The sequence below is a fragment of the Bubalus bubalis genome, chromosome 24, assembly GCF_019923935.1.
Source record: "Bubalus bubalis isolate 160015118507 breed Murrah chromosome 24, NDDB_SH_1, whole genome shotgun sequence".
NCBI lineage: Eukaryota > Metazoa > Chordata > Mammalia > Artiodactyla > Bovidae > Bubalus > Bubalus bubalis.
In genome coordinates this window covers 22332463-22356935 of record NC_059180.1, presented here as the reverse complement: position 1 = coordinate 22356935, position 24473 = coordinate 22332463, and the positions used below count along the sequence as shown (strand labels likewise).

At 49.0% G+C, this 24473-nt stretch overlaps 1 protein-coding gene across 3 annotated transcripts in view; it reads left to right on the top strand.

Annotated features, from left to right (window-relative positions):
• Positions 1 to 24473, top strand: part of EEF2K (eukaryotic elongation factor 2 kinase) — a 71243-nt gene that overhangs the window by 33636 nt on the left and 13134 nt on the right. For all 3 annotated transcript variants that reach the window (XM_006061851.4, XR_006548320.2, XR_006548321.2), the window contains exons 3-15: positions 35 to 135; positions 3000 to 3060; positions 3960 to 3997; positions 4323 to 4494; positions 10332 to 10481; positions 10712 to 10844; positions 11068 to 11195; positions 11888 to 12089; positions 14063 to 14130; positions 18731 to 18808; positions 19627 to 19689; positions 21008 to 21142; positions 21255 to 21443. In XM_006061851.4, the coding sequence (XP_006061913.2) occupies positions 35 to 135; positions 3000 to 3060; positions 3960 to 3997; positions 4323 to 4494; positions 10332 to 10481; positions 10712 to 10844; positions 11068 to 11195; positions 11888 to 12089; positions 14063 to 14130; positions 18731 to 18808; positions 19627 to 19689; positions 21008 to 21142; positions 21255 to 21443 (1518 nt within the window). The remainder of the gene's footprint in view (positions 1 to 34; positions 136 to 2999; positions 3061 to 3959; positions 3998 to 4322; positions 4495 to 10331; positions 10482 to 10711; positions 10845 to 11067; positions 11196 to 11887; positions 12090 to 14062; positions 14131 to 18730; positions 18809 to 19626; positions 19690 to 21007; positions 21143 to 21254; positions 21444 to 24473) is intronic.

Sequence of the window (24473 nt, the reverse complement as noted above, 5' to 3'; positions counted from 1 at the left end):
CCCAGAAGCCTAACACTCCCCTTTGCTTCTGCAGGAAGCTTGGAAGCATGCAATCGAGAAAGCCAAGCACATGCCTGACCCCTGGGCTGAGTTCCACCTGGAAGACGTTGCCACGGAATGCGCCACACGCCACAGGTGAGCTCCTTGTCTGCAAGTGCTGTATGACCCCTGTTCTCTAGGGGTCCTTGGGGGTTGGGTCCTTTTTCTGCTTGTAATCAGTGAGGCTTAAGTACCCCTGGAGATCAAGGAAAAGGGAATATGATAATAATATCGGTCAATATTTGAGTATTTACGCATGTTTAGGCACCATGCGGGGCTTCCCTGGAGGCTCAGATGGTAAAGAACCCCCCTGCAATGAAGCAGACCTGAGTTCAATCCCTGGATTGGGAACATCCTCTGGAGGAGGAAATGGCAACCCACTCTAGTATTCTTGCCTGGAGAATACCGTGGACAGAGGAGTCTGGTGGCCCACCGTCCGTGGGGTTGCAGAGTCGGGACATAACTGAGCAACTAACACACATACAGAGACAAGCACTGTGCATTATCTCATTTAATCCTCACAGTGTTCCTATAAGACAGTATTCAACAGGCTAGGGTAAGCTCTGCTGCAGTAACAAATAGCCCAAATGCAAGTGACAGAAGCCAATTCACAGTGGCTTAAGCAAAGAGGAATGGTTGACCTATCTATGTGGACTTCAGGTATAGCTTATTCCAGGTGCTCCAAGGATGCTTTTGGCTTTGACACCAGATAGACTCTCTTGCATTAATGGTACTGATGGCCCCTGGGAGCCCCATGATTCATCTCACCAAATGGAAAAGAATCTTACTCAGTTTTTAACATTTGAATCTCATTGGGCTGGCTTTGGTTATAGGCCCACCACTAAACCAGTCATTGTGCCAGGAGCTTTGCTTTGATTAGCCAAGTCTAGATCACATACCACACACCAGAAAGTGCTGGGGGATCAGCTCCACCCAGTCCATACGTTCTGAGAATGGTGGATGGTGGTTCCCCAAAGGAAAATTGGGGTGCTGTTACCAGAAGAAAGAAGAGTGGATGCTGGGCAGGCAGAAACAGTGGAGCCCTCTCCACCTTTCTGCAACATACTCCTGCTCACACCTTGTGAGGAGATGGCTTAGAGCCTGGCGTGCACCCCTTCCCCATTTTGGAGGGTGACCCAGCAGGCTCTGGGGTCTGCTCTAGCAGCTGAGTATTGTGGGTGCCCCAGAAGGCCAGGATGGGAACTCTGTTTCTTCCTGCCTGTAAGGGCAGTGTGGTGACTGGTTGGTGACATGCGGTTTCCAGGCTGAGGACACCAGGCCAACAGGGAGGCCCTTGGGAAGCAGGACTCACATGCTGGACTAGTTCTGTGAATCCCAGAGCTCCCGAGGAACAGGGACCAGGGGCCACACCAAACTGTGTTGATTTCCTAACTAAACTTGCTGATTTCAACTGCTCTGACGACCAGCAGAGGGAGGTCAGACATTGATGCTCAGAATGACCAGAGATTTCTAGATGGGAGGCTTCCTCCTCCTGGTCTTTAGAGAGCTCTGCTGCAAGCTGGCCCGTTATTGAGACAGATTTCCTATTCATGTGAGTTGTCCCCAGACTGGTTAAGCGCAAAGGTCAAATTGAAACTGATCTGGGTTTGAATCTTGGCTCTCAGGAAGGTTATTTCACCTTTCTGAACCTCAGTTCTTCCATCTGGAAAGTGAACACAGTATTTGTTTGGATCTCACTGGGCTGAGTGGTGGTTCTTGAGGAGTTCCGTGTAAGCACTCAGCATACAGTGAATGCTCAGTGAACTTAGAGCGCCTCTGTCCTCTATGAGGTCGGTGGTTGTGAAGGACAGCTAAGCTCCTTCCCGTGTTGCATGTCTCCACCCTCCCCTACCTTCTGGGTGCCTCTCAGCTTTCAGTCTACTTGGAAGTGAGGGAAGACTGTTTCGTTTACCTTGGCACCTACATGGTAATAAAATTAATAATAATGATGGCCATTATTTATTGACGACAATACTTGCCATGAGCTTGTTGCCAGCAGGTGCGCGGCTCTGACAAGCCTTCCTCCCCCAGCCCACGCTCCAGGCCTGGGGCAGCTTACCTGCCAAGCCTCTGCTTGTTTGTCCTGGTAGAGGTTTCAGGCTCTGAGGAGGCTGTTCTCATGAGCTGGGAGGTTCTGGAGTCTGTCCCCACTGAGGGTGGACCAGGGAGGCATCTGCTAGAGCTGAGAACACCTCAGCCCTGGGGGAGGTTTTAGATTTTCGGGATTTACTGAGCTGAAGAGCTTTCTACCAGACAAACCTGTTAAGGCCCAGCCAGGCCTAGGGGCAGATTTGCTCTGGGAAAGAGGATCCCTGGGAAAGAGAGAGATGGAAATGTTCTGGAACCCTCTCCATGCCTCTCTGTCTTGGGTGTGTAGCCAGCAGCCCCTTTCCTGGCTGGACTCAGAGGTGGGACCCTCCACCACTGCTCTCTGTACCGGGACAGGCTTCAGGAGACTGGCCTAGCAACCTGGGCTGGGCCTCACACTGGCAAGACCGAGGGTGCTGCTGCCTTCCTTCCTGGGACACGTTATCTAGACCAGTTATAATAAAGAAATTGATTTATTCAGTTGTTCATCCAGCATGCATTTATTAAGAAACCCCAGTACCAGGCCCTACAGTACACAGCACAGACATGGCTTGTCTTTGTGGAGTTACAGTCCAGTGGGGAACCATAGCCTACCCACAGCACAGCAGTAGCATGGGGTTGGGTGGGGGACATGGTGAAGGAACAGCTGCCTTTGAAGAAAGGGAAGGAGGCCAGTGTGGTGGGAGCCCGGGACCGGGAAGGAGGGAGCGTGTCCACAGACCGAACCCAGGAGGTCAGCTGGGCCTGTAGGTAGAGAGTGGACTTGATCCTGAGAGCAGCAGGAAGCCCAGAAAAGTCTTCTGCTTTTAGCCAGTGAGTGACAGGATCAGGTGATGGACACTGCGCCCTGGGGTGGGTTCTGGTCTCTGCAGGTACAACGCTGTCACCGGCGAGTGGGTGGAGGATGAAGTCCTAATCAAGATGGCATCCCAGGTAAGCAGAGCCTCGAACCCAGTGCGGTCCAGGCCGACCAGCTGCAGTGCCCGCTCCCTCTCCTCCACGTCCTCTTTCTTTTTTTTTAAGCTTTAGGGAATTCTCTGATGTGTATTTATTTTATCTTTTATAACAGCCTTATTGAATATAATTTACACACCATACCACATACCTATTTAAAGTGTACAGCTCAGTGGTTTTTAGTACAGTCAAGAGTTGTGCAACCATCACCCCGATCAGTCCCAGAACATTTTCACCATCTCTAGAAGAAACCTCATACATACCCATTAGCAATCAGGCTCCAATTCCCTCCTCTTCCCCAGCCCTGGGCAACCACTAATTTAACTTCTGTCTCTGTTTATATACCTATTCTGGACATTTCCTATATTGATCATATATATTAAAAGATTCTTCTTGACACTCTTGTTGAAAATCAATGAACTGTGAACATGTTTATCAGTTTTCAAAAATTGCAAGTCACCACTTAATACTGTTCATCTAACAAGATGAACTCAGTGGGTTGCAAAAAAAAAAAAAAGAATCAACTAGAAAATAGAGCAGTTCCTGCATAGGAAGCAGCAGGGTCGATTTGTGAAGCATTTTGTAGTGTGTTGCACACTCAGAAAAGTGTATGGCTTGATGAGTTTCACCAAGTAAACACATGTGTAACCAGTACCCAGATCAAGACACTGAAAATCACCGGCACCCCCAGAAGACCCTCTCAGCCCCAGTTACTACTCCTTTATTCCCAGGGGTAGGCACTGCCCTGAATTCTATCACCTGAGATTGGTTTCCCTATTTTTGTACCCCGTATAAATGGAGCTCCATACACATGCAGTGCATGTATAGCTCACCGTTTTGTCCATGAGGTTTGTACATATCTGTGTCATGTCTTTCAGCCCTTCGGCCGGGGAGCAATGAGGGAGTGCTTCAGGACGTAAGTGACTCAGCCTGCCTCTGGGGATCCTGCCCCGATGCCCTCAGGCTCCTGAGAGCAGGGGCTCTGTGACATTCTCTTCTTGGACTGCACATTGGGCCAGGCTGTAGGGATGGGAGTGGGCAGAACAGGCAGTCTGTCCCTTGACCCCCCTTCCCAGATCTCTGAAGGATGCTGCGGGGCAGGGAAGCCCCTCCCACCTCCTGCATTTTATTCCTGACTCTGTCAGTCAGATCAGGCAGGGTCTCCCCAACCTGAGGACTAGGGCTGGGGTCCCAGTGAGCCCCAGAGCATCGGGCAGGCTCCCTGATGCCTCTCCCCTCAGGAAGAAGCTCTCCAACTTCCTGCACACCCAGCAGTGGAAGGGGGCCTCCAACTACGTGGCAAAGCGCTACATCGAGTCCGTGGACAGGGATGTGTACTTCGAGGACGTGCGTCTACAGATGGAGGCCAAGCTCTGGGGAGAGGAGTATAATCGGCACAAGCCCCCCAAGCAGGTGTGTGGCACCCCTGCCTTCCACATTCCCACACCAGTGCAGCCCAGGGCAGCGTAGCCCAGATCTGGAGCTGAGGGCGATGGCAGTGCTGGTCACAGGTCCCCTTCTTTGCTGTCTTAGCAGCAGCTAATAAAACCCATCGTTTATGGAGCCTGACAGGTCAAGTGCTCTGTATCAGATCAGTTGCTCAGTCGTGTCCGACTCTTTGCGACCCCATGAATCGCAGCACGCCAGGCCTCCCTGTCCATCCCGGAGTTCACTCAGATTCATGTCCATCGAGTCAGTGATGCCATCCAGCCATCTCATCCGCTGTCGTCCCCTTCTCCTCCTGCCCCCAATCCCTCCCAGCATCAGAGTCTTTTCCAATGAGTCAGCTCTTCACATGAGGTGGCCAAAGTACTCGAGTTTCAGCTTTAGCATCATTCCTCCCAAAGAAATCCCAGGGCTGATCTCCTTCAGAATGGACTGGTTGGATCTCCTTGCAGTCCAAGGGACTCTCAAGAGTCTTCTCCAACACCACAGTTCAAAAGCATCAATTCTTCGGCGCTCAGCCTTCTTCACAGTCCAACTCTCACATCCATACATGACCACAGGAAAAACCACAGCCTTGACTAGACGAACTTCTGTTGGCAAAGTAATGTCTCTGCTTTTCAATATGCTATCTAGATTGGTCATAACTTTCCTTCCAAGGAGTAAGCGTCTTTTAATTTCATGGCTGCAGTCACCATCTGCAGTGATTTTGGAGGCCAGAAAAATAAAGTCTGACACTGTTTCCACTGTTTCCCCATCTATTTCCCATGAAGTGATGGGACCGGATGCCATGATCTTCGTTTTCTGAATGTTGAGCTTTAAGCCAACTTTTTCACTCTCCACTTTCACCTTCATCAAGAGGCTTTTGAGTTCCTCTTCACTTTCTGCCATAAGGGTGGTGTCATCTGCATATCTGAGGTTATTGATATTTCTCCCGGCAATCTTGATTCCAGCTTGTGCTTCTTCCAGTCCAGCGTTTCTCATGATGTACTCTGCATATAAGTTAAACAAACAGGGTGACAATATACAGCCTTGACGTACTCCTTTTCCTATTTGGAACCAGTCTGTTGTTCCATGTCCAGTTCTAACTGTTGCTTCCTGACCTGCATACAGATTTCTCAAGAGGCAGATCAGGTGGTCTGGTATTCCCATTTCTTTCAGAATTTTCCACAGTTTATTGTGATCCACACAGTCAAAGGCTTTGGCATAGTCAGTAAAGCAGAAATAGATGTTTTTCTGGAACTCTCTTGCTTTTTCCATGATCCAGCGGATGTTGGCAATTTGATCTCTGGTTCCTCTGCCTTTTCTAAAACCAGCTTGAACATCAGGAAGTTCATGGTTCACATATTGCTGAACCCTGGCTTGGAGAATTTTAAGCATTACTTTACTACCATGTGAGATGAGTGCAATTGTGCGGTAGTTTGAGCATTCTTTGAACAGTATGAAAAGTGCTCTGTATACCAAAAGTTATTTATTCTTAAAAACAGAACTCTGGAACTTCCCTGGTGGCCCAGTGGTTAAAACACCATGCTTCCACTGCAGTGGCCATGAGTTCAAACCCTGGTTGGGGAACTAAGATCCTGGATGCTTGCACAGTTTGGCCAAAAAATAGGAGAAAAAGAAAATTAAAAAAACAGAGCTCTGAGGTTGGTGGAAGTTGGAATGTTTTTATTTCATTTACACATGGGGTCTATTCATCAGGATTTTTGTTTGCAAGTGACAGAAATCCATTCAAACAGGCTTAAACCAAAAGGGGAATGGATTGCTTCCTATAATTGAGAAATAGGGCTGACTGCAGGCACAGCTGTGGAGAAGGCAATGGCACCCCACTCCAGTACTCTTGCCTGGAGAATCCCATGGACTGAGGTGCCTGGTAGGCTGCAGTCCATGGGGTCGCTGAGAGTTGGGCACGACTGAGTGACTTCACTTTGACTTTTCACTTTCATGCATTGGAGAAGGAAATGGCAACCCACTCCAGTGTTCTTGCCTGGAGAATCCCAGGGACGGAGGAGCCTAGTGGGCTGCCGTCTATGGGGTCGCACAGAGTCGGACACGACTGAAGTGACTTAGCAGCAGCAGCAGCAGCAGCAGGTACAGCTGAGGCTTCCCAGGTGACACTAGTTGTAAAGAACCTACCTACATCAGGAGACGTAAGAGGCCCAGCTTCAATCCCTGGGTGGGGAAGATCCCCTGGACGAGGACATGGCATCCCACTCCAGTATTCTTGCCTGGAGAATCCCATGGACAGAGGAGCCTGGTGGGCTATAGTCCATAGGGTCACAAAGAATTGGACATGACTGAAGTGACTTACTCCTTGGAAGGAAAGTTATGACCAACCTAGATAGCATATTCAAAAGCAGAGACATTACTTTGCCAACAAAGGTCCGTCTAGTCAAGGCTATGGTTTTTCCAGTGGTCATGTATGGATGTGAGAGTTGGACTATAAAGAAAGCTGAGTGCTGAAGAATTGATGCTTTTGAACTGTGGTGTTGGAGAAGACTCTTGAGAGGCCCTTGGACTGCAAGAAGATCCAACCAGTCCATTCTAAAGGAGATCAGTCCTGGGTGTTCATTGGAAGGACTGATGTTGAAGCTGAAACTCCAATACTTGGCCCACCTGATGCGAAGAGCTGACTCATTTGAAAAGACCCTAATGCTGGGAAAGATTGAGGGCAGGAGGAGAAGGGGACAACAGAGGATGAGGTGGTTGGATGGCATCACTGACTTGATGGACATGGGTTTGGGTGGACTCCGGGAGTTAGTGATGGACAGGAAGGCCTGGCGTGCTGCGATTCATGGGGTCGCAAAGAGTCAGACACAACTGAGCAAATGAACTGAACTGAACTGAAGTGACTTAGCATGCATACACACAGACACAGCTGGATCCAGGACCAAATTGAGGTGGTTGGAAGTCTTCCTCCAGCTCCAGCCTCAATGTTCTTCTGTGTTGGCATCACTTAGGCAACTTTTCAACTTGCAGTGACATGTTGACCCCAGTAGCTGCAGTGTCCCTTTTAATTTCTTAGCAACCCTGATGGAATGACATGTTTTTCCATAAGTTTCTATCAGAGTCTCAGAACTGGATTTCATTGGCTTGATTAGGTTAGATGCCTATCACTGAGCCAATCATGATGGCCAGGAGGTGGGAATATGCAGATTGGGCAGGCCTGAGCCTTGTACCCACCCTTAGAGCCAGGGTTATGGGTCCTTCCTCTTAGACTAGGTGGGCTGAGATTGGTGTCTCCCAAGAAAAAGCAGGAGAGGGCATGAGGAATGGATTCTTTATCTGTCCCTGGGGAACCTAGGGCATAAAGGGGTAAAGTTTCTTGCCCAAACAGGCAGGGATGGAGCCAGGACTTATTCCTGGAAAGCTCAGACTTTCCAAGCCCCTGCTCTTGGCTTCTTCACTTGAGCCCCCAGGGTATTGGTGACCTGAGGCCAAGCAGAATTTCCTGTTGCCTGCATGCATTTGAGGAAATAGCTAGAAAATAGAGCTAGGCCTTTGCTCTGCCTGAATTCACAGCTCAGCTCTCCTACTGTTGGTATACCTGCTAGCTATAAGGTACCATCGTCTGAGTGCCTCAGGAGAGCCGCATTTTCAGGCAAACAGCAGAATGTATTGAGTGCCTAGTGTTTGCAGAGCTCTTGATTAAGCATACTTGGTGTGAACACAGGAAGCCACATTCCCACGCTCAGGGGCTGTGACTCCATGTACTCAGGCCTGGCCACTTTTCCCTTCTTCCCTAAGCTTGTTTCTGCCTCAGGACCTTTGAACTGGCTGTGCCCCAAGGCTGCATCATTGGATCCCCTCAGTCCTTAGATTTCAGGTTTCAGCTCATGTCACCTCCTCAGCTAGGCTGTGCGGGTGGTGGTGGTTTAGTTGCTAAGTCATGTCCGACTCCTGCGACCCCATGAACCGTAGCCCGCCAGGCTCCTCTGTCCATGGAGTTTTCCACGTAAGAATACTGGAGTGGATTGCCGTTTGCTTCTACAGGGTATCTTCCCGACTTACGATTTGAACCCAGGTCTCCTGCATTGCAGGCAGATTCTTCATTGACTGAGCTATGAGGCTGTGCTAGACCATCCTAAATGAAGATGAAGTAACCCTTCCACTGCTGCACCCTCTGACATGTCACTTTGTTTGTTTTGGTTTCTTTTTTTCAGAGCAGCTGGCAGTATCTGAAAGAGTCTTATTCATGTATTTATTCATGTATACTTTGGTTGCCTCTCTCCCCTGAGGACAAGGATTTTATCTGTCTTGTTTGCTGTATCCCAGTGCCTAGGTGCTCAGTGAATAATAAGGTGGTTGAATTGATGAAGGGAGAGGAATGTGGCTGTTTGAGGAGGAACTGGCTGTCGCCTTGAGGATGTGTCTCTGCCACTGACCCTCTCCCAGTTGCCTCCTGGCCAAGCCAGTGGCCCTGCTGCATGCTTCCTTGTAGGGATAGAGCCAGTTTTGGGGACAGGAATCTGCTGGGAACCAGCTGCTCCTTCCCCTCTGGCTGGTTCTCAGAACTGAAGCCACATTTGGGGAGGTTCTCAGCTCCCAGCTCTGGACCCCTTTGGCCTCTGCAGCTGTTGTCTTCCTTGACTCAGCCAAACAGTTTCCTGGGTGGTCATTTCCTTGGGAAACCCAGACCTGGCCCCTGTTGTGGGTGGCTTCGATGGGGCAGGGTACCATGGGTGTGGTCTTCCCTATCCTATGTTACAAACATACACAGTACTTACACAGTTTCTTCTGAGTACAAAATTAAACATACGCTTGGTGCAAAATTTAACAGGGAATGTCTGAGTTCCCTGTGATTCCCCTTTGTAGGGAAAGAACCACTGTTATGGTTTGGTGTGTATCACTCGAGAATTTGTGTCTGCTAATAATAATGACATCAGCAGACACTGGTAGACTGCTTCCTGCACCAACAGAGTTCACCCTTATACCCATTCCACGGGTGAGGAAACTGAGGCACAACTGGGGAAATAACTTGCCCAAGTTCTCTGTATTAGCACAAGGCGTAGGCTAAGTTGCTTAGCAGGCAGACTCACAGCTGTGTGCTAACTCAAAATGGTTTCCTTCCATCTCATCGAATAGCCTCTTAGATGGGGCTCAGGGTGGGCTGCTGCTTCACCTCCTTGTCATCCAGAGGCCTGGTTCCTTCTGTCTTGTTGTTTGCCATCTGCCAAGAGTTGCCCTGGACTGCATGGTCAGTTCTGGCTCATTGGCAGATGTCCACCTTACAGCCTCAGGAAGGCCAGAGAAGGAGAGGGCAGGCTGGAGTTGCATCATCCCTGCTGCTTGCTTCCTATTGGCTGGGCTTAGTCACATGGCCACATCTAGCTGCAAGGGAAGCCAAGCCATGTCATCGCTGCTGGATGGCTGTGCATCGTGTTACAACTCAGGTTATCTTAGTCCATTTGGGCTGCTGTAACAAAATACAGGAGAACAGGTTTATAGGTTCATGCTGGCACCTTCTTGCTGTGTCCTCACAGTGTGTATGGAGTGAGGGAGCTCTCTGAGGTCTCTTTTTTTCAGGGCACTAATCCCATTCACAAGAGCTTTTCTCTCCTGACCTTATCACCTCCCAAAGGCCTCACCTCCTTAATACCATCACCTGTGAGCCTTGAGATTTTAAGCCTTGAGATGAAATTTGGAGGGATCCATTCACGCCATAGCAGGGGTTTTCAGTCTAAAGAAAAAGGGGGATGGATTCTGGGGACGATCAGCAGCTTCAGCCTTTCTGCCCCAGCCTCTTATCAGAGGAGGGTGCCGCCTGGGCCCTGCCCTTCCCCTGACTCCTCCTGCCCTCCCTCCAGGTGGACATCATGCAGATGTGCGTCATAGAGCTGAAGGAGAGACCGGGCCGGCCGCTGTTCCACCTGGAACACTACATCGAGGGCAAGTACATCAAGTACAACTCCAACTCAGGCTTCGTCCGCGATGACAACGTGCGCCTAACGCCACAGGTGAGACCCCTGCAGAGCCCCGTGTCCCATCTCAGCAGATCTTGGACCCCTCCAAATTAAAATAGGGCTTCTTCTTTTGTCCTTGCCTCTGTACACTCCTCCCTGCAGAGAAAGGCCCCCAACGTGGGCAGAGCTGGAGTACCGCAGCCCATCAGAGCAGTGCCTGCTGATGTCCACGCAGCCCACAGCCTGGTCTCTGCGGTCACCTTTTCCTTCTTCTCGCCCCACAGGCCTTCAGCCACTTCACATTTGAGCGTTCCGGCCACCAGCTGATTGTTGTGGACATCCAGGGCGTGGGTGACCTCTACACCGACCCACAGATCCACACTGAGAGGGGCACTGACTTTGGAGATGGAAACCTAGGTAGGCTGGGAAAGCCAGCATGGCCCCGGAGACCACGCTTCCCTGCAAAATCTCCAGGCTTTTTGTTAACCCGGGCAAGCAGGCCAAGGTGGTATATGGGCCTGCCCTAGACTGTGGAGATGGGAGCCTGGGATGTCTGGCCCATGCCATCTTTAGGGTGCTCAGCGCTGCCCTGCCCCCATCCCAAAGCAGAGCAATGCTCCAGACCCCCAACTCTCTTCAGGTGTCCGCGGGATGGCTCTCTTCTTCCACTCGCATGCCTGCAACCGGATTTGCAAGAGCATGGGCCTCGCTCCCTTTGACCTGTCCCCAAGAGAGAGGGATGCAGTGAATCAGAACACCAAGCTGCTGGTAGGTACCCAGTATGAGCACGTGTGGACTGGCAGGGGCCTTCTGCTGCAGGACCAGAAAACTGTGCTTCCTGTATGCTGGTGGCCCAGGCCCCGCGATGCTTAATTGAAGAGTATTGTGGCTGGAAGAATCTTAGTCCCATCTGTGTCCCTTACCCCTTTTGAACCAGTGTACACAGCCCTCCTGAGTATCCCCACTAATAGAGGAATTGGGGTCTGCTTGACTTGGGCCCATTTTTGCTCACAGTGAGGAGACCAGGTGTGTACAGATAAGTGAGTGGGGTGTGTGGTATGTGGTTTGTCTGTTGTGTTGACAAATGAGGCTTGGACTTGGCTCACTGAGCACCTCTCTGTGTCCCTGTTGTACCCCCATTACCACCCCCAGTACGTGGACCAGCTATAAGACCATGTTGGCAAAGACCAGCTTGGGATTCTACAGGCCATCCCCCAGCTCAGGGCCATGAATGGTGGCCATCGCCTTGGGAGTGCTGGCACTCTGAGCTCCTGTTCCAGATGCCCCTTCTTAGAGGCCTTCGGGTTAATCCCCCACTTTTATTTTTAGATTTTCTGCGAGTCCCTAAGGCCTCTGTGGCTGAAAGGGCCTCAAGTTTTGAGGGACCAACAGGCAACAGGAAGAACCTCTTGTTCCCAAAAGGTGCCTATGTGATGTGCATGTCCCTGTTAATTCTCCAGCAATCAGCCAAGACCATCTTAAGGGGGACAGAGGAAAAGTGCGGGAGCCCCCGTGTGAGGACCCTCTCAGGGAGCCGGCCCCCACTGCTCCTTCGCCTCTCAGAGAACTCCGGAGATGACAACATGAGCGACGTGACCTTTGACTCTCTCCCTTCCTCTCCATCTTCAGCCACACCACACAGCCAGAAACTGGACCACCTCCGTGAGTGATGGTTTGGCCCCTGGTTATTGTGATTGGAGGGGGCAAGCACCAGGTAGAACAGGGCTAAACTGGCTTTCACTTCTGTTAGAAAATCAGACATGCCAACCAAAGAGACTGATGGCCCAGATGGCTTTATAGATAAGTTCTTTTAATAAACTTTCAAGATCCAGTCATCCAAATGCCATAAAAACCACCTGTATTGTAGAAAACAAGGTAACATTTTTCAGAGTGATTGAAATTTGCAAAAAGTTTTACACCAAAATTTGACAAAACACCAAAAAAGAAAACTTTTATCCAAACCTCACTTATAAATATACAAGGCAAAAATTCTAAATACGGTATTAGCAAATAAAGACTAGTATCTTAAAAGAAAGTCTGTCACAGCCAAAGAGGGCTTTTGCAGGAATCTGAAGGTTGTTCAGAATTCAGAAACCAATTAGTATCACGTGATTAGGTCACAAGAAAAACAGCAATCATTATTTCTGAAGCTGAAGTGACAGAGTTTACTCATGGTATGGACAGACTTTACTTATGATATGAATGTGGGTATTGCAGGAAAAAGGAGAGGCAAGACTGACTCCATGGTTCTGAGCTGAAGAACTGGCAGGACTCTGTGGTCAGTTATTCAGCTGAAAGAAGCCCCAGGGGAGCAGGAGAGGACGCTCTTTTAACGAAGCCTGTAGATCACCACCAAAAGGCCTTGGGAATAGTCTGGAGCAGGAGTTGACAAACTCCTTCTTAAAAGGCCAGAGAGTAAATATTTTATTCTTTGTGGGCAACATAAACACGACCATTGACAATATTTAAAACAAATCAGTGTGGCTGTGTTCCAAAAAAACTGTATGGTTGCTGAATTTTAAATTTCATGTAATTTTCACATGTTACAAAGTAGGTTTGATTTTTTCCAACCATTTAAAAATATGAAAAACTTTCTTGAAAACTATCTAAGAGGGCTTCCCTGGTGGTCCCGTAGTTGAGAGCCCACCTTGCAATGCGGGGGAAGCCGGTTTGATCCTTGTCCAGGAAGATCCCACATGCCCCGGGGCAGCTGAGCCTGTGCACCAGAAGGCTCGGTACTGCTAGCCGCCACTGCTGAGCCCCACACCACAGCTACTGAAGCCTGATTGCCCTACAGGTCCTGCTCCACAGCAAGAGAAACCACTGCAGGGAGAAGCCCTCCCTCTACAACCAGAGAGTAGCCCCCGCTTGTAGCAACTAGAGAAAGAGCCCGCACACGGCCACAGACCCAGCACAGCCAAACATAAATAAATACATATTAAAAAAAAAAAAAGATTATTTAAAATAAGCATAAAAACAGCAGACAAGCCAGATTTGGTTAGTGGGAGTTTGGTACAGGAGATAAAGACTGGAATCTGCCAGGAAATTGTTGGGTTTTAAACCATCTTAAGACTTCTCCTGTTTGTAGCTACCTCCCATTTGTACCCCAAATGGACAAATGCCTCTTTTTTCATTCACAACTGCACCTCATTGACGGCTGACCATAGGTCAAGCACATGATGCTAATCAGTACGTTACACAATCGTATCACTATTTGCCTTATGGAAACCCCAAGGCAGCGCAGCAGCTAAGCTAGTTGCTCATCAGGACAAGTACAGGCAGCTGGCAAGTAGAGAGTCTAGGTAAATTCTCAAAGAAGAACTGTGGCCTCTCAGGTGCCAACAACATTCTTCTCCCGTTTTTGTACTTTATAAATGTCAAATAAAAAAGGCTTGGAAACTCCCTAGTGGCCCATTGGTGCTTTCAATGATGCCTTCTGCAGGATTCTGTGCTTTCACTGCCGAGGGCCTGGGTTTCATCTCTGGTTGGGGAACTAAGATCTTGCAAGCCATGTGGTGTGGCCCCAAAAATAAATATAAATTTAAAATAAGAGAGGTTTGGTGGCAGCTTAGATGGACCTTGTGACCTGTTCCAGCTGTGGAACTGCTGCCTTGCTCTGTTTTCTCCCTGCCCAGATTGGCCTGTGTTCAGCGACCTCGATAACATGGCACTGCGAGACCAGGACCCTCTGGACAACCACCGGGTGAGTGGAGGGGTTGGGGGAGCGGGGGTGGGTAGGAGTGGACGCCCTCCTCTGGGAACTGAGGGTGAGTCCACAGATTCAGAGGTGGCAGCCCAGGTCTGCTTGGGGCACTGGCAGGAGGGCACAGGCAGAAGCCTCTGGGAAGAGCAGGGTCCATTTCAGTTTCCGGAGGTGGTTAGAGCAGAGAATCCAAATCAGCCACAGTGTGACCTTCTGGTGCATGCTGGGCTTGGGCCTGGGTTTGATTTGCCATGTGTGTGTGTCTTGGGGCAGAAGGGGCTATGCTGGGTGTCCAGTGTGTAACGTGCAGCACACGCAGCTGTGATGCTCCCAGATCGGATGAGCAGAACAGGTTTCCTACAGCCTCTTCGTGATTCAGCTGTAAGACACTGCAGATGACATATTTGCATTCAGAGGAACATATGTTATAGTGTCAAATTAAAAATTCATTAAAGGGACTTCCCTGGCAGTCCAGTGGTTAAGACTCTACACCCCTACCGTAGGGGACACGGGTTCCATCCCTGGTTGGGAAACTAAGACCCCATGTGCTGCATGGTGGGGCCAAAATAAAAGTGTGTGTGTTTTTTCTTAAGGCTTTGAAATCCATTGAATAATTTACACTTACTAGCATATCTCACAGAGAAGGCAGTGGCACCCCACTCCAGTACTCTTGCCTGGAAAATCCCATGGATGGAGGAGCCTGGTAGGCTGCAGTCCATGGGGTCGCGAAGAGTCGGGCATGACTGAGCGACTTCACTTTCACTTTTCCTGCATTGGAGAAGGAAATGGCACCCCACTCCAGTGTTCTTGCCTGGAGAATCCCAGGGACGGGGGAGCCTGGTGGGCTGCCGTCTATGGGGTCGCACAGAGTCGGACACAACTGAAGCGACTTAGCAGCAGCAGCATATCTCAATCTAAACCCTTTATTTTCATCAGAAATACTTACTCTGCATTTGGAGTTCATAGAATTTACAGTTGAAAGAGTAAATTCACATATGCCTGTTGTTATGTGACGTAAGAAAAAAAGAAGTTATGTGAAAAAAGTTCATCAGAATTTTTTAAACAGACTGCAGAAAAGTGTCACACTTGCACAGGCCAATAGCACCTTAAGCTGCCCTCTCAGCTCCGAAGGTTCAGCTTCACTCCTGACTGCTTTGCAGAGTTCCCGAGTGACAGAAAAAAGGAGAAAGAGCTGCACATATGGAATGGTCACTTGGGCAGACAGTTTTAAGAGTCTGGTAGATAATTCTTATTTAATTCTCAGATAACGTGCGAGGTAGATAATAGTTTCTACTCCTCTCAGAATAGCTTTTATGTTTTTTTACTCTAGAATTAGAATTAGGATCAGAGTTTTCCTTGTGGCTCAGCTGGTAAAGAATCCACCTGCAATATGGGAGACCTGGATGTGATCCCTGGGTTGGGAAGACCCCCTGGAGAAGGGAACAGCTACCCACTCCAGTATTCAGGCCTGGAGAATTCCAGGGACTGTATAGTCTATGGGGTCGCAAAGAGTCAGACACGACTGAGCGACTTTCACTTTTCTTTCTAGAATCAGGATGAATTTTAGAAATTCAGAGTAGGTCGAAAAGGAAAAGGTTCAGTTAGTAAGGTGAAAAGTCTCCCTCCCACCTGTTGCCTCAGCCACTTGCTTGTCCCCAGCTCTGCTTGGGCAGTGCTCTCATTATCCCTGATTTAGTGATGGGGAAACCGGGGCACAGAAAGGTAAGCTCCTTGCTCCTGGTCAATCATTGATGGAGCCAGCATTCAAACCCAGGCCATCTGGCCTTGAACCCTCTGCGTACTGCCGTCCCTCATGTTATTCTCCACCATTTCTCAGACGAGAACACTGTGTTTCAGAGAGGTTAGCTGTCTTGTCCAGGGTCCCAGAGCTGGCAAGTGCAGAGCTGGGGTTTGAGTGAGGCACTCTGTTGCCTCGCTTGGGGGTGGTTACCAAGGATGGGACACGTAGCCCAAGGTCTTGCAGAGAGTAGGTGCGAGGAGGGGGCTGCCTGGAGCTTTTGAGTATAGCCTGTGATCTGATTTCAAAAATAGCCTTTCATTCAGCACACTGAACACTTCACTTTAGCTCTCTGTAAGTTACATCTCAATTTTTAAAACTGAAATAGTTTAAAAACATAGAATAGCTATTTGACTCACAGAGAGCAAGGCCTGGGGGAGGGCAGTGGGAAGCCTGGGGTGCGTCTAGAAACCAGGGCAGAGGCCTTTTTAGGGTAACACAGCTCCTTGGGGTGGAGCAGATTCCTGGCCAGACCAGAGGCCAAGGATTCCATTGTGTGTGTCCCATGGCTCCCATCTGTCTAGGAGACTGATCCAAGTTTTACATTCATGGTAGTGATACCAAGCTGCTTTTAAAAATATATTAAATAAAATAAAATGGTTTATTTATGGAAAAATAATAAAAGAGAAGTATGAACTCGTGAGAGGAGTTTTATTTCAAGGAAGAAGAGAATGGAGTCAGGAGGAGACTCATAAGAAGTCTTCATTTTAACAGAAATGTTTCAATTCCTTTTAGAAATAAAAGATCTAAAGTAACTAAGACTTAGTGTTAAGAGCTGTTGGAACTTAGCAACAGGGGCACAGGAGTTCATTTTAGAATTGTCTGTTCTTATTGGTGCATTTGAAATGTCTCTAAGTGGAATTTATAAGGAAAAAAATAAACGTTTTAGCTCAATAGTGGTGCAGGTGACATGCAGATATGACCACAACTCAACAGTGATAGACAAATGACTGAAGCTTTAGAAATTCTAAATTATACCAGATTCCTTTTTACAGCAGAATTCAGATCTAGAAGAATAAAAAATATGCCGAACTGATCTGTGCAGTTTTGGCAGAGGGCTTTCAGTTCAGCTCAGTTCAGTTGCTCAGTCGTGTCCGACTCTTCGCGACCCCATGAACCCCAGCACGCCAGGCCTCCCTATCCATCACCAACTCCCAGAATCCACCCAAACACATGTCCATTGAGTCAGTGATGCCATCCAACCATCTCATCCTCTGTCACCCACTTCTCCTCCTGCCCTCAATCTTTCCCAGCATCAGGGTCTTTTCAGATGAGTCAGCTCTTCGCATCAGGTGGTGAAAGTATTGGAGTTTCAGCTTCAACATCAGTCCTACCAATGAACACCCAGGACTGATCTCCTTTAGGATGGACTGGTTGGATCTCCTTGCAGTCTAAGGGCCTCTCAAGAGTCTTCTCCAACACCACAGTTCAAAAGCATCAATTCTTCGGTGCTCAGCTTTCTTTATAGTCTAACTCTCACATCCATACATGACCACTGGGAAAAACATAGCCTTGACTAGACGGACCTTTGTTGGCAAAATAATGTCTCTGCTTTTTAATATGCTCTCTAGGTTGGTCATAACTTTCCTCCCAAGGAGTAAGCATCTGCATGGCTGCAATCACCATCTCCAGTGATTTTGGAGCCCAGAAAAATAAAGTCTGACACTGTTTCCACTGTTTCCCCATCTATTTTCCATGAAGTGATGGGACCAGATGCCATGATCTTAGTTTTCTGAATGTTGAGCTTTAAGCCAACTTTTTCACTCTGCTCTTTCACTTTCATTAAGAAGCTCTTTAGTTCTTCTTCACTTTCTGCCATAAGGGTGGTGTCATCTGCATATCTGAGGTTATTGATATTTCTCCCAGCAATTTTGATTCCAGCTTGTGCTTCTTCCAGCCCAGCGTTTCTCATGATGTACTTTGCATATAAGTTAAATAAGCAGGGTGACAATATACAGCCTTGACGAACTCCTTTTCCTATTTGGAACCAGTCTGTTGTTCCATGTCCAGTTCTAACTTTTGCTTCCTGACCTGCATACAGGTTTCTCAAGAGGTCAGGTGGTCTGGTATGTCCATCTCTTTCAGAATTTTCCACAGTTGATTGTGATCCACACAGTCAAAGGCTTTGGCATAGTCAATAAAGCAGAAATAGATGTTTTTCTGGAACTCTCTTGCTTTTTCAATGATCCAGTGGATGTTGGCAATTTGATCTCTGGTTCCTCTGCCTTTTCTAAAACCAGCTTGAACATCTTGAAGTTCACGGTTCATGTATTGCTGAAGCCTGGCTTGGAGAATTTTAAGCATTACTTTATTAGCGTGTGAGATGAGTACAATTGTGCGGTAGCTTGAGCATTCTTTGGATTTATCCTTGGATCTTATCCTTTAAACCAGCCTTTGTTTTTCTGCCTGTGAAATGGGTGAGTCACTTAATAATAGCACTTACTATGATCCACACTCTGAGTGTGACACCTCATTTCATCCTCAGAGCCCCTTGATATAGGTGCTATAATGAATCCCCACAGCTCAGGAAACCAAGCTCAAGAGAGGCTGAACAACTGTCCAGGGTCACAACTGGCAAGTTACAAAGCTTGGATTTGAGCCTAGGCAGTCTGCGTCTAAAGCCCACGTTCTTCACCACTCTTTCTTACTGCTGCCTTGTTACCCAGCCAACATGAGTAGGAGAAAGAGAATGTTAAGTGAGGAGATGGGGCAAAGGAGAGAGAGCAAATGGATGAGGTTCCAGGTATCAACACCAGATATTCAGAGGACCTCTGAGACCGTAGGACCATCTTCTCTCCACAGGACTCTGAGAACGGTGGGGACAGTGGATACCCCAGTGAGAAGCGGGGTGACCTGGATGACCCAGAGCCCAGAGAACATGTAAGGAACCCCCAGGAAATGAGAACAGAGTCCCCTGTTGCCTAGTTGTCCAGAAGGATAGAGAACTAGGGCGGAATGTTAGTGCATCTTAAGAGCATAAAGTAAATTAATATATAAATCATTTCAGATAAATGCAGGGCGAAAGATAAAACAGGTAATGGGGACTAGTAAGTTTAGTAAGGGGACAAGCATGGGGGATTAGACACAAGGTTGAAAATGGCGGACACATCGCACGGTGAAGCTGGGACCTCTGGTTGCTAAGCAGAGAGGATGCTGGGCAGTGGGCCAGAATGGTGCTGGTATAGGTGGGCGGGCCCAGCTCAAAGGCACAGGATTCCGGCAGTCCCTCGGGAGGGCTCCGGAGGATGGAGAATGCCCTAAGTTGTCTTCCCAGCAGCATTCAGGTGAGGGCCATTTTAGGTAGTATCAGCTGCTTAAGTTTTGCCCAGTGCCAAAATGGAGCATGCCTTCAAGGTAGCCTTCTGGGAGCCTCTGGTCTCAGCTTTGATACCGTGAATATAGACCAGTGATGGGAGCTTTGGCTAAGGGAAGAAGCACTTGGCCCAGTTTTCTCAGTGCCTATCTACCAGGATCCTGTGCCTTTGAATCCATTCCATCTATGCACATGTGAGACCAGCACATCAGTCCCGCCTGTCTCCCAGCATCCTCTCTGCTTGGCAAATGTGCCAGCTTCCTTGGGGGGGAGCCGAGCCAGTTCCTTGAGGAGGGCCCCTGGGAGGGCTGGGCCAGTTCCCCAGGAGGCGGCTGTGGGAAGGAAGGGCCGCTCTTTGGATCACTCTAATCTCTGCCTCTATCAGGGCCACTCAAACGGTAACCGGAGGTACGAGTCGGATGAAGACAGCCTGGGCAGCTCCGGACGGGTAATGCACGCCCAGGAATCCTCGTCATGGCTGCTGCTTATCTTTTCCAGGCTCTCTTTCTGTTTCTCCCCCTTCATGTCACATCATTTCTGCCTGCCCGGGCAATTCATACATCTCCTAAAAGAAGATTTTGCAAAGGAGCCAATCCCTTTGGCAAATACTTTTCGAGCTTCTGCCCTGGGTGAGGTGCTGAGGGATCAGCAGGGAGGATTAAAGGAGATTAGGATGGCCCGTCCTGGAGGCCACACCCTCAGCTCCTTCCAGTGTACATTAATTTATGAACACTTCTTGCGGCCACCCATTGAGACAGGCTAACCCTATTCATCCCCTTTTGACATATGAGAAAATGAGGGTCTTAAGCAACTCTCCCCAGGTTACCTGGCTAATAGCTCTAAGCAGCAGCTCAGGTGATTATCATCAGGCAAGTGTGGGAAAGACCAGCTTTGGGAACCCGCTTCTCTAGCTGACTCTGAGCCACACTTTGAACCTCTGGCCCTCCAGCTTTTACTAAGGCTGCAAGGTCCTTCCTCCTTCATGGTTATATCTCCTCAAAGCCTGTCTGCTCTCCCAGGCTGGACCCCCGTGGCACCTCCCCCAGGGGCCTTCCCTGATAACCAGGGCAGGCTTGACTCTTGCTGCTTCCAGAACACAGATTATTTATCACGTGGCATTTACTTACCATGCAATACCACGAGGTATCTGTCAATCAGGTCAAGGCCACAGCATGGTGTGGAGTCAGTGGTTGTTCAACCACAGCACCACTGATACTCTGGGCTGGGTCATTCTTTGTTGTGGGGGCTGCCCTGGGCACTGTATAATATTTAGCACATGCGTGCACACACACTCATGTATGCACACAGCAGGCAGCCTGGCTCTGTCCTGTGAGAACTTGGGACAAGGGTGTCTTTAGCTGGGAGACATGGCGTGTTTTCTCAGCCCAACAGCAGAAGCACCCTGGGCTTGTGCAGAGAAACCACAGTGGATTTGCTGCTGGCTCTGTAGTCAGGCTCTTCTGGAACCTTGTGTGGGGAGCAGGGTTGAACCTACCCGACCGACTCAGATGGTTAAGTGAGGGGACCCTTCTCCACACTGCTCAGTGTGTGGTGCTAGCCTCTGCGTCCTATTGCTTCAGCTTTGCCTCAGTGCCCACAAGCTGGCATCATTCGGGAGGGTGGAAGTAGACCCCGTTTGTCCAAGAAAACTTAACACCACACGGGTCCATGCCCCCTGTCTTGCCAGGCTGGCTTTTGTAGCTGGGAGGGTGGGTCCATCCCCAGCCCCTCGCTTCTCTGGCCTGTAAGTGCTCGGTCCTCCCCAGGTCTGTGTGGAGAAGTGGAATCTCTTCAACTCCTCCCGCCTCCACCTGCCGAGACCTTCGGCTGTGGCCCTGGAAGTGCAGAGGCTCAACGCTCTGGACCTCGAGAAGAAAATCGGGAAGTCCATTTTGGGGAAGGTATGATGATGCCCTCTCTGCACTAACCCGGAGCTTCCCCAGCTGGCAGGGGGGCCCTGGGCTGTGGCTGCGACCTGCAGGCAGCCAGGCCCACCCACCGTCTGTGCGGCAGGTCCATCTGGCCATGGTGCGCTACCACGAGGCTGGCCGCTTCTGCGAGAAGGACGAGGAGTGGGACCGGGAGTCGGCGGTCTTCCACCTGGAGCACGCAGCCGACCTGGGCGAGCTGGAGGCCATCGTGGGCCTGGGACTCATGTACTCGCAGCTTCCCCACCACATCCTGGCAGATGTCTCTCTGAAGGTGAGCAGGTGGGGGCTCAGTCAACCCATCATCCGCCCTTCTCTGGGTTTGTGAGCTTCCCTGGTGGCTCAGATGGTAAAGAATCTGCCTGCAGTGCAGGAGATCCAGGTTTGATCCCTGGGTCGGGAAGATCCACTGGAGAAGGAAATGGCAACCCACTCCAATATTCTCCTCTGCAGAATCCCATGGACCGAGGAGCTTAGTCAACCCATCATCCTTCCCTCCCTGGGTTTATGCCCGAGAAATTTCCTGAGCATCACTTTGGGGCCGGGCACTTCCAAGTTAACTGACACCGATAGAATTGGAGATGACAGTCATGTTCCCAGGCAATTACAACAGGGTGCGATGGGAGAAGCAGAAGATGCTGCTGCAAACAAATGAGGGAAGGGCCTTAGCTGGGGTTTCCTGATTGTCATTCCCTGGTGGCTAGAACAGACCTGGCACAGACTCCATATTCAGCATTCATTTGTGGAGCGAATGAAAGAAGTGATCCCAAAGGTAGACCTGAAGACCCAGTGGAGTCAGCCAGGCACAGGGTGGGAGGAGCAGTGTGCACAGAGGGAACAGTGTGGGTCTAGGTCCTGGGGAGACAGCCAGGGTGGGGTTTGAAGGACAGGAGGCCATCAGTGTACTGGAGCATGGGGTGTGAGGAGGAGGTGAGGAGATGAGGCCGGAGAGGGGGCCCAGACAGGATGGGTGTGATAGGAATCCGTGAGGGTGTCTTCTCCCTCTTGGCCTCCCTGCTCTGTGGGCACAGTGGACAGGACTGACCAGGCCTAGGGAGTGTGATTCTGTCCTTGGAGAAGGTGAGGGGCCCTTGGTTTGCGTGTGCTCCCAGCTATCTGTCCCCATCCTCTCTGTCATGTAGGCCAGGCTTGTGGCTGGATGAGGCTGGGCGTGTCATGGGCACAGGGTACCAGGCCCTCTCTGTGGGCCTGGCCATGGCCCAGAGGGTCATGGGTCTCAGACTGGAAGAGGGTATGGGAAGACACCCGACAGCCCCGTGGCTAAAAAGCTTTTTTTTTTTAATATAGAAAAGTTTACAGTAAAAAAGCCTCTCCTATCTTTTCCTCCATCTTCTCATCCTCACATGTAATTCCAAGAGGGTATTCATTTCCTAGAACTGCCATAAGGGATAACCACCGACTGGGTGGCCTAAAACAACAGAAATTCATTCTCTCACGGTTCTAGATGCCAAAGTCCAAAATCAGGTGTCGATATACCCATGATTTTCTAGCTTCTGGTGAGTAGAGGCAGTCTGGGGTGTTCCTTGGTCTGTGGGCGCATCACTCCAGTCTGTTTCCATCTTCACATGGCCTTCTGTCTGTGTGTCTGTATCTCTGTGTCTCTTTTCTTATGAAGATGACAGTCCTGTGGAGTTTAGGGCCCACCCTACTCCAGTATGATGTCATCTTAACTAATTAAATCTGTCTATTTGCTAAGACCCTGCATGCTACAGTCCAGAGAGTTGCAAAGAGTTGGCCACGACTGAACAACTGAGCATGCACGCACAGGGATAACCCAAAGCCTTTTTAAAAGATACATTTATTTCTTTGTTTTATTTTTTGGCTCTGGTGGGTCTTCATTGCTGCACGCGGGCTTTCTCTACCTGCGGTGAACGGGGGCTACTCTTCTTTGGGGTGTGCAGGCTTCTCGTTGTGGTGGCTTCTCTCGTTGTGGAGCACAGGCTCTAGGGCGTGCGGGCTTCAGTAGTACGGCACGTGGGCTTAGTAGTTGTGGGTTTCAGCCTTAGTTGCTCTGTGGCATGTGGAATCTTCCTTGACCAGAGATTGAACGAGTGTCCCTTCCATTGCAAGGCAGATTCTTAACTACTGGATCACCAAGGAAGCCCCTACACCCATTTTTATTTCCTGTTTTAGATGGTGAAAGAGCAAGTTTGGTTGGGGGGAGCGGGTTTTGACAGGTAGATGAATTGTCCCTCATTCTCTAGTTTCCATGCTCCCTGAGGGTGGATTGAATATATCTCATTTAGCCAGTGGTATGCTGGCAAATGCTTAATGACTGGTTCTTGCAGGTGGGGAGGGAATGTTTGTTCATATATGTATGTAAGCTTATTAGACGTTTAGTGATAAAAGAAAGTGGAGCATACAGTTTACAAACAATAATAAAACTATTCTGTTGTGAATTCCATATGGTCAATTTATCCTCATAGGATTCTTTCGCTAATTTTTGTGGTGCTCATATCTGTAGCCTCCCTCTGGTTGTGGTTGATGAAGGAGTAAAGTTGTGACGTGGATACTGGTTGATAATTTTACTTACTTTAGTGAGTAAAATGGAAATGCAGTAAGCAAGCTCTTTGTCAGAGTTGGAGCTTCATTTATTTGCTGCTGACATGAGCAAGACTCCTTTGCTGAATCAGATGATAGTTTTAAATACCGAAGAGACTCCAGTTTCTTGCCCTCATCATAATGTAATGGCTACAGACACAGCATACTTTTAAATGAATCTGCACTATTAATATTTTTGCCATCTCTTGGTGTAAATGCTCCCACTGTGGCCAGTGTCCAGGTAGTAACATGACATCACTGAGCACGGACTTGGAAGGAATGCATGGCATTCCCATTATATAGCATTTCCACTATGCAGATTCCGTAGGCCAGTGGCTCTCAAGCAGGCATCTTTGCTTCCTGCTTTTCCATGGAATGCTTAGCAGTGTCAGGAGATACCTTTGGTTGTCACAGCTCTGGGAGTTCAGCTGGCTTCTAGTGGACAGAGACCAGGGATGCTGCCAAATATCTACAGCACATAGGCCAGTCTCCACACAACGGAATTATCTTGTCTAAAATGTCATTAGTGCTGAGTTTGAGAAGCCCTGCAATGGATATTAATAACCTCAAGAGCATAGATAACACTAAAGCACAGTAAAATAATTAGGAAGTGATGAGCTTTGGGTGTTTGTTACCTTTCATTTAACTGTAAGTTAACATAATTTAATTTTTAATAAAGTCTGTGTTTTATGAACCCACTCCAGTACTCTTGCCTGGAAAATCCCATGGACAGAGGAGCCTG